This window comes from Borostomias antarcticus (genome assembly GCF_949987555.1).
Source record: "Borostomias antarcticus genome assembly, chromosome: 13".
Classification (NCBI taxonomy): Eukaryota; Metazoa; Chordata; class Actinopteri; order Stomiiformes; family Stomiidae; genus Borostomias; species Borostomias antarcticus.
The window spans coordinates 24892436-24905810 of record NC_140246.1 but is presented as its reverse complement, the minus strand read 5'-3'; the positions used below and the strand labels follow the sequence as shown (position 1 = coordinate 24905810).

Sequence of the window (13375 nt, the reverse complement as noted above, 5' to 3'; positions counted from 1 at the left end):
TAGTATCTGTGGTGTGTTGAGGGGGGGTTAGTATCTCTGGTGTGTTGAGGGGGGGGTTAGTATCTGTGGTGTGTTGAGGGGGGGTTAGTATATGTGGTGTGTTGAGGGGGGGGTTAGTATATGTGGTGTGTTGAGGGGGGGGGTTAGTATCTGTGGTGTGCTGAGGGGGGGTTAGTATCTGTGGTGTGTTGAGGGGGGGTTAGTATATGTGGTGTGTTGAGGGGGGGGTTAGTATATGTGGTGTGTTGAGGGGGGGGGTTAGTATCTGTGGTGTGTTGAGGGGGGGTTAGTATATGTGGTGTGTTGAGGGGGGGGTTAGTATATGTGGTGTGTTGAGGGGGGGGGTTAGTATCTGTGGTGTGTTGAGGGGGGGTTAGTATCCGTAGTGTGTTGAGGGGGGGGTTAGTACCTGTAGTGTGTTGAGGGGGGGGTTAGTATCTGTGGTGTGTTGAGGGGGGGGTTAGTACCTGTAGTGTGTTGAGGGGGGGGTTAGTATCTGTGGTGTGTTGAGGGGGGGTTAGTATCTGTGGTGTGTTGAGGGGGGGTTAGTATCTGTCGTGTGTTGAGGGGGGGTTAGTACCTGTAGTGTGTTGAGGGGGGGGTTAGTATCTGTGGTGTGTTGAGGGGGGGTTAGTATCTGTGGTGTGTTGAGGGGGGGTTAGTATCTGTGGTGTGTTGAGGGGGGGGTTAGTATCTGTGGTGTGTTGAGGGGGGGGTTAGTATCTGTGGTGTGTTGAGGGGGGGGGTTAGTATCTGTGGTGTGTTGAGGGGGGGGTTAGTATCTGTGGTGTGTTGAGGGGGGGTTAGTATATGTGGTGTGTTGAGGGGGGGTTAGTATCTGTGGTGTGTTGAGGGGGGGGTTAGTATCTGTGGTGTGTTGAGGGGGGGGGTTAGTATCTGTGGTGTGTTGAGGGGGGGGTTAGTATCTCTGGTGTGTTGAGGGGGGGGTTAGTATCTGTGGTGTGTTGAGGGGGGGGTTAGTATCTGTGGTGTGTTGAGGGGGGTTAGTATCTGTGGTGTGTTGAGGGGGGGTTAGTATCTGTGGTGTGTTGAGGGGGGGTTAGTATCTGTGGTGTGTTGAGGGGGGGGTTAGTATCTGTGGTGTGTTGAGGGGGGGTTAGTATCTGTGGTGTGTTGAGGGGGGGGTTAGTATCTGTGGTGTGTTGAGGGGGGGTTAGTATCTGTGGTGTGTTGAGGGGGGGTTAGTATCTGTGGTGTGTTGAGGGGGGGGGTTAGTACCTGTGGTGTGTTGAGGGGGGGGTTAGTATCTGTGGTGTGTTGAGGGGGGGGTTAGTACCTGTAGTGTGTTGAGGGGGGGGTTAGTATCTGTGGTGTGTTGAGGGGGGGTTAGTATCTGTGGTGTGTTGAGGGGGGGGGTTAGTATCTGTGGTGTGTTGAGGGGGGGTTAGTATCTGTGGTGTGTTGAGGGGGGGGGTTAGTATCTGTGGTGTGTTGAGGGGGGGTTAGTATCTGTGGTGTGTTGAGGGGGGGTTAGTACCTGTAGTGTGCTGAGGGGGGGTTAGTATCTGTAGTGTGTTGAGGGGGGGTTAGTACCTGTAGTGTGCTGAGGGGGTGGTCCTTGCTGAAGGAGGGCGAGCGGGAGGGGTCTCTCCTCTTGTCTCTCAGAGACGCCTCCTGGTGCCTCCTGATCCTCTCCAGCTGCTCCTCTACGCTCATCCTGGCTCTCCCGCTCTCTCTCTCCCTCTCTCCCCCGCTGCCCTGCTCCACCGTGCTGCGCGGACGCTCCTGCACATGGGGGGGGGGGGGGGGGCAGCTGGACGTCAGCAATCACCAGAGCTGCCCTCACACCATGCCTTACTGCTGTCATTAGGGACTTTAAGCAACGACTGCTACGACGGGCGGCTACGGTGACCGGAAATGGATCAGTGCTCGATAGATAACCCTGCCTGCCGTAGCAGCTGATTCTACGACGGCAAAAACCCAGTTTCACGTAGTGGCTACAACGTCTCGGAGACGCTTCGCCATAGGGACCGGTCGGCTGTTTGCTTAACGATTTTGACCGCTACGGCGACAGCGTCATAGCAGATCTATTTCCAGCAACTGTAGCAGTCCTGAAAACCGTCGTTGCTTAAAGTCCCATTTATGAGTCTGAGGTAACGTTGATGAGTCTGAACGTTATTTAGTCTTGTGTGGATGTTGGATGTTAAGCAGGTCTGCTGAGGGGGGTGGGGGGGGGGTCACTCACGCTGGGGGGCCACGGGTCCGGCTTCTTGCTCTTCCTCAGCGTGACGTACGAGGGGATGTGGGAAGACTCCGGAGGCGTCAGGGGGCTCAGAGGGGACTTGGTCCTGGGGGGCACGATGCCCACGGGGTGGGGCACGCCTCCTGACGGGGTGGGGGTTGGGGGTGGGGAGTTACATCATCATCATCATTCACACAGTCCGCCATCTTCAAAATACAGCTCCACTCATCTTCAGTTCATGAAATAACTTTGAAATAAACTCTCAATTTCAAAGACAAGAAACTCACCGAGGTGTTAGTTGGCGTTCTGACATATAATTCGCCGTAAAGTAAGATTCTAGTTCATCTGGAAAGGCATTTTTAAAAATTTAGCATAGAACTATTTAGTCGCAGCACAAACGTGTGTAAACTTCCGCAAACTAGGTAGCCTAGCAACATAAACAATAACAATAGCTACCATAAGTAGTTCCGCTTCCTGAATCCCCTCTGCGGATTGATCTACACATCTACAACGGTCGCGTCAATACAAGTCAATGGATTTCAGAAAATGATCAATAAAACCCTACAGGATTCATACTTTGCGGCGAATTTGATGTCAGAACACCAACGGACACCAATTACCCCCTCGGTGAGCTTCTTGTCTTTGAAATCAAGAGTTTAACATGTTATTGAATGATTTTTCAAGGTGCCCACCCACATCCATTGTATGACCAAAACGGTGGTAGAGCAATTATCAGACTTTCTCAAAAGTGCTAGTTTTGTCAACTTCTTGATCTGAACCATTGTATATGATCATAAGTAACCTTAAAACAGGGCTAAACATGATTTTTCCCTTTACTACTCCTTTCATTTTCGCCCGTGGGCGGGTCGATTAGACAGTTGTGAGCGCTGCAGCACCAAACTGGTATGCAGTATTCACTGGTGGAGTAGACCAGGGCTAGGGCTGCCGTACGCAGGGTTTTTGCCCCGGTGCCCAAGCCTGATCGGACCAGTCGCCTCATCAACGCCACACGAGCTGTTAACTTCTTGCGCAGTGACTCGAGGTGTCGGCGGAACGTGAGCGACCTGTCCAATGTCACGCCGAGATAGGTTGGTTCGGCGTTGCATGGCAGGAGTGTTCCATCGATGTTCACTCAGAGCTCACGTTTGGCTTCCTTGTTGTTAAGGTGGAAGGCCGCCGGCACAGTCTTTGCCTCGCTGAGCTTCAATCTCCATTTCCGGAGGTATGCTGCTAGTGTCTGCATGTCCTGGCTCAAGGTCTCCTCCACGGCCTGCCAGTCTCCAGCTGAGTACACTAGCGCAATGTCGTCTGCGTAGGCATACTTCCTGGAGACTGTGATCAGCAGGTCATAGGTGTAGATGTTATAAAGCAGGGGGGCCAGGACAAATCCATTCTTAAGGTAACCTGCTTCGCTCTCCGCTACCGGTGGTGAGGGTGAAGCTGTGGTTTCGGACAAGCTCCATGATCATGCTGACCATGTGCCTCTCCGGCAGCAGGCGGAGCAGCTTGCTGGTGAGGCTGTAGTGCCATACGGTGTCGTAGGCAGCCAATGGCGGACTGGCCATCGGGACATTCGGGATGAATCCCGATGGGCTGGTCCACAAGTGCGCCGGTGTGGACCGCCGGCCCACTGGCTTTTTTATTTTATTTTTTATAGATATTCTGAGGATACAAGCGGCCGAAATGAGTTTTCTCCGGAGGGTGGCTGGGGTCTCCCTGAGAGACCCCAGCCATGGTGAGAAGTTCAGTCATCCGGGAGAGACTCGGAGTAGAGCCGCTGCTCCTTTGCGTCGAAAGGAGCCAGTTGAGGTGGTTCGGGCATCTAGTGAGGATGCCTCCTGGGCGCCTCCCTAGGGAGGTGTTCCAGGCGTGTCCGGCTGGGAGGAGGCCGCGGGGTAGACCCAGGACCAGGTGGACCCAGGACCAGGTGGACCCAGGACTAGGTGGCGGGACTACATCTCCGCACTGGCCTGTGAGCGGCTAAAGATTCCCCAGGCAGAGCTGGTTGATGCTGCTAGGAAAAGGGATGTCTGGGGCCCCCTGCTGGAGCTGCTGCCTCCGCGACCCGACCCCGGATAGGCGGATAAAGATGGATGGATGGAGATATTCTGAGGGAAGTTGGGAACGTAGGTGTCAATATTATGTTTTGAGGCTTGAAGGAGGAGATAAGAGCGGCCTCTTCCAATCCGGAAGCAGCCCTTGTTTTTCCTTTAATCTGATTGGCTCAGTCGCAGTCATCGTCTCTCATTAGGCTACTCATGCCAGATCAAAACATTAACTAGCTACTTATTAAGTGAATTAGCTACTGCAGGCAAATAGACCATGGATAAAGGTAAAATAAATAAAGGGTGGCGCTGAAAAAGCTTGGACAAAAAAACTCAAATCATTACAGGAAGAGGCAGTTAAGTGCTCAAAAATAACTGACCTGTTTGGACGCGGCGTTGGTAGAAGGGCTGCTACTAACGAGGGAGAGGGAGGTGGATCCGGAGCCGACGTAGCAGGTGCAGTAGCTAATGTTTACGTTAGCTAGTGTGCATGGTTAGCATTGGCAAATTGCCTATTTCTTTTAGGTGTCCAGTTCAAGAGGCCAACTCGCCTACTAGGTATTGCATTCAGTCATTATAATTTAAACCTGTACTAAAATAAAATGTTCTCGCTTTTTTCCTGTGGATGCATGCAATTAACGTTAGGTGGTGCGAGTCCCAGTCCCAAGGACAATGAATGTGAAACTGAGAGACAGACTGACCCCAGTCGTGATGATGAGGAGGAGGAAACAGAGACCAGAAATATGACAGGTGCAATGTGAAGGCGTAGTCTACAGTATGCATTATATTTTAGTCACAGGAAAACCTTTTAGTAGTAGGTTAAGTGGAATTTGTTTGTTGTAGTAGTAATAGTAGTAGTAGTAGTAAGTTGACTGAAAGTTCACTATAGGGCTGTCCTATTGCCCAATTTATACCTCATTGGTTCATGGCTGTGAGCCATGGAGGTATAAATTGGGCTTATGTAACACTTGAGCATGGCTGGGCAGGGCAGACAATTAGCCTATATTGTGCATAAACGTAGATGCATTAGGATAGAGGTATATGGTCTTATTTTAAGTTAGGCTCAATAATACGCATTTGTGGCCAATTCATTATTGCATTTATTTTATAGTTTGGAATTAAACAACGACTGCTGATTTTCTTATGCAGTTGGTCCTGAGGACAGAGAGACCACAGCAGGGTCCAGTACAGTTGGTCCTGAGGACAGAGAGACCACAGCAGGGTCCAGTACAGTTGGTCCTGAGGACAGAGAGACCACAGCAGCGTCCAGTACAGTTGGTCCTGAGGACAGAGAGACCACAGCAGGGTCCAGTACAGTTGGTCCTGAGGACAGAGAGACCACAGCAGGGTCCAGTACAGGGGAGCAAAAAGACAGTGAAATACAGACAGATGAAGTGAGCTTTGATTACTTTGCCCGGCCACAGGCTAAAGATCTAGACAGATTTTTTGCATACCACCCTCAACAACCCCAAAAGCAAACTGTTAAAAGTATCTACAACAACAATGATGGAATCAATAGAAAGTGGCTTACATATTGTGAGAAATCCAACTCACTCTACTGTACAGTATGTTTAGCGTATGCAAAGCCATCTCCAAATGACATTCATCAAAGGAGGAATGACAGCTTGGCGGCATGTACACCAAAGAATAGAAGAGCATGAAAGAAACCAAGTCCACAGAGACAGTGCAGAGGCATATTTTATGAAGGCTAATAAAGCAGATGTAGCAAGTCTACTGAGTGGCAAACAAATCGCTCTACACAGAGACCAGATCAGAAAGAAACGGCAAGTCATGGAGCCGATGTAGAAGCAGTCAAAGTCATTGGAAAGTGTGGTCTAAGCGTTAGAGGCAAACAATTTGAAGCTGCATACACATGGGAGAACAGTGCTGTTGACCATGGCAACTTCTTGGAATTAGTCATCATGCTCAGCAGTATGATGTGTGCCTGCAGGAACATGTTACCCAGTGTGTAGAAAAGAGCAGGAAGCTGCATGAGACGGGAGCTAAAGGCAGAGGGTCCTTTGTCACTCTGCTCTCCAAAATTACAGTGAACAAAGTGATCAGTGTTATCAGTCACTTAATCCAAGAAAGCATTTCTAGGGAAGTAAAGGAGGCAGGCATGTTTTCTGTCCAGATCGACACCACACAGGATGTTACGGCCACAGACCAGTGTGCTATTATCCTCAGGTACGTGACAGATGTGGTCCACGAGAGGCTCATCGCTGTGGTTGACTGTCAGGCATCAACTGGACAATATTTTGTAGAGCTACTGAAGAAAACTCTGTCAAAGGTGGATATTGATCTTCAGAATTGTGTGGGGAACTCAACCGATGGGGCAGCAAACATGCAGGGCTTGTTCTCCACCTTGCTCTCTGCAGAGAGTCCCAACCAAGTACATATCTGGTGCTACGCACATGTCCTGAACCTTGTGCTAGGAGACACCACCAGCGTTGTGGTAGCCAGTGCATCGCTCTTCTCACTTCTGAATGATGTTGCTGTGTTCATCAGAGAGTCATACAAGCGTATGAACATGTGGAAGGAAGTGAGTGAGGACACACGCCACAGACGGCTGTGTCCCATCGGAGAGACTAGGTGGTGGGCCAAGGATCAGGCTCTCAGCAAGATATTTGGCTGTTTTGGCAATCCAGACAGTGCCTTGTTTGTTGACTTGGTGTCAACATTAACAAGGGTTGAAGAAGATGACTCCATGACTCCCTGTCAGAGGAAAAGCCAGGGGGTACACAGAGTCTCTCCTAAGGTTCGAGACAATCCTGACTGCTCAGATCTTCCTCCGCGTATTTGAATTCACATCACCCCTCTCCAGGTATCTCCAAACCAGCGGCATGGACTTACTGACTGCCCATAGGTTAGTAATGGTGACCCAAGAGAGCCTCAACAAATGTGTCAGGGATTTTGATGGGGTGAAAAGAGCAGCAGATGTATTTGTGGAGTGGACCAATGCCGAAGCTGCAGGAGAACTCCCAGAGAAACGGGTCAGGAGAAAGAAGGCCATGCCAGGAGAGTTGGCTGAAGATGAGCCTGTATCAGATGTTGAGTCAAACTACAGGATCAAGGTCCATAATGTCATCCTGGACACAGTCAATGAGAGCATTGAGTCGTTTTGAAGCAAATGGGCCACTTTGTGCAGACTTTGCATTTCTTGATCCTCGGAATTTCCCTCACATAAATGAAATGGGTCTTCCAACTGAAGCATTGCAAGAGCTGAGCAAACGCTTGCAGAAGTATGATGAAAGAGCCACTGCTGGAAGACTGCAGGCTGAACTGTCAAGCCTAGCCAACCATTGGAAAATACTTAAAATGCCCCAGTTGGATGCATACAATGTCAGGACAACCAGTGGGGAGGATGAAAGAGAAGAAGATGACCTGGAGCTAGAGAACAAGAGTTGCAACTCCTGTAAAAACTGTCCAGTTTGTGTGTATCTTATCTTGTCACAGTACAGCTTGCTGACTGATGCCTATCATGTCATTGGATTGGGCTACAAGTTCCTCCTAACATTGTCATTCAGTCAAGTCGCCTGTGAGAGGACCTTCTCAACTCTAAAATATGTGAAGAATCAACTGAGGAGCACCCTGACCCAGGAGCATCTGGAGGCCTTCATGCTCATGTGCACAGAGAAGGAGATTCTAATGGCTCTGGACACTGATGGAGTGATTGACAGGGTCGCAGAGACAAGTGGCCAGCTGCGACGCCTGCTGGTGATGTAAGGTAGGACACCCTCTATTTATTTTGGGTTTCTGAGAAGGTTTAAGTCTGTATGCCTTCAAGTTGGTTGTTTTAATCTCTGAATATTAGTATTGATTTGACTGATGTCTTTGTATAATAATTAGTCAGTGTTTTTGTATAGTGTGTCGAAGCATATAGAGGATTATAGGTAGATACGCGTGGGCAGCCGTCAGGTCTGTAAAGACGGCTCCGGCCTTCTTTGAGTCATCAAAGTGACTTGATCTGAGGTCAATATCAACAGCTTTGACAACAACGCATTGATTGACACACAAAGACAAATCAGTGTTGAAATGCAGACGCGTGGCTTCAAGTTAACTCAGATGATAGCTAGATTCTAGAACGTAAACAAGCATCCATAGCAACGCAAGTTTAAACTTGAATCATAGGGAATATTTTAACTAAACTGTGATGAAAACAAGTATAATGGTATTATTATTTGAAAATCGGGACAATTTGTTAGTGAATGTGGAAAACCGGGACATTTTACTTTCCCGACAGATATTTGTCGGGACTCGGGACAGCCAGCTTGAAATCGGGACTGTCCTGGTCAAATCAGGACGTCTGGTCACCGTACACTAGCCAGTAGTACCCAGAGGCAAGAGGGTTAGTAGACACTAAGCTAGTGGGTTAGTAGACACTAGCCAGTACCTTTAGAAGCTACTGTAGCCGGTTAGAAGCCACTAGTCAGTATCCTGAGGCTAGCCGGTTAGTAGCCACTAGTCAGTACTCAGGCTAGCTGGTTAGTAGCCACTAGTCAGTACTCAGGCTAGCTGGTTAGTAGGTGCTAGTCAGTATCCTGAGGCTAGCTGGTTAGTAGGTGCTAGTCAGTACCCTGAGGCTAGCTGGTTAGTAGCCACTAGTCAGTACTCAGGCTACCTGGTTAGTAGCCACTAGTCAGTACTCAGGCTAGCTGGTTAGTAGCCACTAGTCAGTACTCAGGCTAGCTGGTTAGTAGCCACTAGTCAGTATCCTGAGGCTAGCTGGTTAGTAGCCACTAGTCAGTATCCTGAGGCCAGCTGGTTAGTAGCCACTAGTCAGTACTCAGGCTACCTGGTTAGTAGCCACTAGTCAGTATCCTGAGGCTAGCTGGTTAGTAGCCACTAGTCAGTACTCAGGCTACCTGGTTAGTAGGTGCTAGCAAGTACCCTGAGGCTAGCTGGTTAGTAGGTGCTAGCCAGTACCCAGGCTAGGTGGTTAGTAGCTACTAGCCAGTACCCTGAAGCTAGTTGGTTAGTAGCTACTAGCCGTACCCTGAGGCTAGCTGGTCAGTAGCCAGTACCTTTGTAAGCGGCAGGCTCCCTCTCCTCCGTCTGGTCGGAGCGGTCCTTGTCCTTGTCCTCCCCGCCAGCCTCGTCCACCTCCTCGTTCACCGTGGTCAGCTCCGGCTCACTCTTATACAGCCGGTAGTCTGGACCCTGCTGGAGGGACAGCGAGGGTCAGCACACAGGGAGGAACACACACACTCACACACACACACACACACACACACACACACATAAGGAGGAGAACACACAAACACACACACACACACACACACACACACACATTGGCACACAAACACACACACACGGAGGAGCACACACACACTGGCACACGAACACACACACACCGCTGGATGGCTTGAGGCCCAACAGTATTTGGATGGAGCACAGATGGTAGGTTCAGTTAACAACATCAAACTGACCTCTCTGAACACACACACACACACACACACACACACACACACACACACACACACACACACACACACAGCCATGAGGAGGACAGGAGATTTGAATTAGATTTTATGTATATAAGGATCCCTGTTAGCTGCCGCCATAGCAACTGCTAATCTTCCCAGGTTCCAAAAAATGAGCACTCAGTCATCACACGGCATTCTGGGAGCACACACTAGAATGGAAGAGCGGTGAAAAAAAACAAAAAACACCAATGAGGGAGATGGGATGGCTCAGCGCAGATGGAGGCGTGTCACATGACGGTTGCATGTCACATCAGCGGGAGATGAAGATTATGAACCAATGAGGAGGGAGTTCGGGGGCGCGAGGTGAAAGGTCACGGCGTCTTACGCTGTGCGTCCCATTCCTGGCGCCGGGCCTGCGGTCGTCGGGCCGGTGGGCCGGCGGGCGGGCGCCGGAGGGGAGGGGGAGGGGCGGCGCGAGGGGAGCGCGGCGCTCGGAGGAATCGTAGGACTCGGGGAGGGGGGGGCGGGGCGGGACGGCGAGGTCGCCCTCCCGGAGAGGACAGAGTGACGGTAACAACACCGGCTGTCAACAACAACAACAACACTGTTATTAACCCACAGTAGAGGCTGTTATCCACAGGGACCCAGACCGCAGAGAGAGAGAGAGAGAGAGAGAGAGAGAGAGAGAGAGAGAGCGCTACAACTCCACGTCGAAGTATTATTTATTTGTCAAGACACACACACACACACACACATGCATCAGGGTCACCAGTGAAATGTCTCTCTTAACCCACCCCACGTTCTTCCCCCAAGGGCACCAGGAGCACACAGTAGGCCGTAGGCAACTGCACGGGCCTGAAAATCAAGCCGGAACCCAGACCGAGCCCAAGACGTTCAGGCCCGAGCCCCACCCCAGGCCCGACTGTAATCAACAGCCCGAGCCCAGGTCAAAACCTGAAATAGGCCTATTCTATTCCTAAGATATCAGATAGGCTATAGCACTGAAAGACACACACAGCAAGCACCATGGGCTTAACATGCTTATTTTATATATTCATTTAGGCCAAGAAAAAAGATCAGTTATGGAGAGCGCACAACAGCGCAGCATTTTCCATGCATCATCCATAGACAAAACAACAGCAACATAGTAGGCGAGGCTAATAAACAGGCCTGCCTGGTTGAAGAACGTCCGGTAGACCATAATTCAAATAACAAAAAGAACTTCGCCAGAACATGGCGGTGATAATAATTCGCTGCTGCTACTGCTTGGGGGGATGCTGAGCACCGAACGTGCGAGTCTGGCAAGCAAGGGCAAGGAGGACTCGTGGGACTTCCACCATCCCAGAACATCTCTGTCATTTTTTTGCATAGCATCACTGACACTGAGGTACTTCTTCGTCCACAGTCTCGTCGGTGGTGGACACGACGTTCTCCCACTCACATTCAGCCGCGTTAGCTCTCCGTCGGACTCGGCAACAGGTGGATCATCAGTTGGCTCTTGGCGAATGGCAGAGAAGCTAGCTATCTGGGCCCTGGCATCGCGGTGACCGCTTTCTCTGTCGGCTGTGGACATCATTCGTAGCTGGCTGAACTTCACAAGCTAGCCTTCCCAGTTTTGTTTGGGATTTTAATAAGCTCTCCCTTTGCTCATTTTTCTTTCGATTCATCCATGGTGTCACTCACTGTTCTCGCGCTCACGTTTCAATTCGCGCCAAACCTTGCGCAGTCCGAGCCCAAATTAATTACTCAAAAACACGGCCCTACCCGGCCCGAACCTGACGTTGGGCCTCGGGCCCCACCGGGCACGGGTCGGGTTGCAGACCTCTAGTAAGCAGCGTGCCTGAGGGTCCAACCAAGTGCTCCTGTCTGTCTTCGTCAGGGACGGACAGCGTCAGCGATCTGTTCCTCTGCATGTTTTTCGTACTGGGTTCTTTTATAGGGGGAAACCCTTGCGAAGACGGGGAGGACATGCAAACTCTGCACAGAAAGGCTTAGGAGATACCCCACTTGAGTAGCTGACAACCCTGGTGAGAACTCACCCCCCCAGTGCTAACAGCATCCATATCACTTTAAGGCTACAGTCTACAGTCTGTCTGTAGAGGGGGATGTATTAACGCGGGTCTACAGTCTGTCTGTAGAGGGGGACGTTCCTCCTTGGTTGACATGGGTCAGGCGCAGCAGATTTCAGACTGACCAGCAGACAGCCAGAGCCAAACTTCAGCTGCATCTCAGGGTGTAGAGGTGCATATTGGCCAGGAGGTGGCAGTGTGGTGTTGGTCTGGGTGTCGGTGTATGCTAGAGACAGTCACACTCACCTCATTTTTCTGCAGGTTGGAGAGCGGTTTGCAGCCCAGGAAACCTGACAGGGAAGAAGAGACAATGTCCAAACAAAGGTAGTAAAGACTATTTGTTGTGTGATTGTGCTGGGCTTGTTCATGGGAAGCTGTGTGTGTGTGTCTCTGTGTGTGTCTGTGTGTGTGTGTGTGTGTGTGTGTGTGTGTGTCTGTGTGTGTGTGTGTGTGTGTGTGTGAGAGAGAGAGAGAGAGAGAGAGAAAGAGATTGTGTGTGTTTGTGTGGTGTGTGTGTGTGTGAGAGATTGGGTGTGTGTGTGTGTGTGCATGTGTGTGTGTGTGTGTGTGTGTGCGTGTATGTGTGTGTGTCTGTGTGTGTGTGTGTGTGTGTGTGTGTGTGTGTGTCCGTGTGCGTGTGTGTGTGTGAGTGTGTGCGTGTATGTGTGTGTGTCCGTGTGCGTGTGTGTGTGTGTGAGTGTGTGTGTGTGTGTGTATGTGTGTGTGTCCGTGTGCGTGTGTGTGTGTGTGTGCGTGTATGTGTGTGTGTCCGTGTGCGTGTGTGTGCATGTATGTGTGTGTGTCCGTGTGTGTGAGTGTGTGTGTGTGTGTGTTTGTGTGTGCGTGTATGTGTGTGTGTCCGTGTGCGTGTGCGTGTGTGAGTGTGTGTGTGTGCGTGTATGTGTGTGTGTCCGTGTGTGTGTGTGTGAGTGTGTGTGTGTGTGAGTGTGTGTGTCTCACTGGTGTCTGTGCTCCTCTGGGGCTTGTTCTTGGCCAGAGCCTCCATCACATCCTGGATCCTCCACAGCTCCTTCTGGATCTGGACATGCTGCTGGCTGGGTGGCTCTGTCTGTAGACACACACACACACACACACACACGCATGCACGCACGAGCACACACAGACACACACACACCCATAGACACACACACACGCATGCACGCACACACGAGCACACAGACACACACACACCCATAGACACACACACACACACACACACACACACAGAGACACACACGCATGCACAAGCACACACAGACACACACACACCCATAGACACACACACACGCATGCACGCACGCGCACACACAGACACACAAACACCCATGGACATAGACACACAGACACACACACACAGACAGACACACATAGACACAGACACACACACACATGCATGCACGCGCACGCACGCACAGACACGCACGCGCACACACACACACACACACACTCACACACACACACACACACACACACACACACACACACAGACACACACACACACACACACAGACACCCACTCAAAGTTATAGTCAAGTACAAAAAAAATTGGTATGAGAAGCTGAAATGGGCTGATGGAATCTTGTCTGGTGTGTGTGCATGTGTGTGTGTGCGCGTGTGTGTGTACATGTGTGT

General features: G+C 50.6%; 1 protein-coding gene across 1 annotated transcript in view; it reads right to left on the bottom strand.

Annotated features, from left to right (window-relative positions):
* Window positions 1-1491: 1491 nt before the first annotated feature.
* Window positions 1492-13375, bottom strand: part of LOC311317059 (pleckstrin homology domain-containing family A member 5-like) — a gene marked incomplete at both ends in the record, with an annotated part of 275859 nt that continues 263975 nt past the window's right edge. Inside the window, 6 exons of the mRNA XM_084448057.1 lie at window positions 1492-1746; window positions 2207-2346; window positions 9273-9411; window positions 10060-10257; window positions 11990-12033; window positions 12704-12812. Coding sequence (XP_084304183.1) covers window positions 1492-1746; window positions 2207-2346; window positions 9273-9411; window positions 10060-10257; window positions 11990-12033; window positions 12704-12812 — 885 coding nt within the window. The remainder of the gene's footprint in view (window positions 1747-2206; window positions 2347-9272; window positions 9412-10059; window positions 10258-11989; window positions 12034-12703; window positions 12813-13375) is intronic.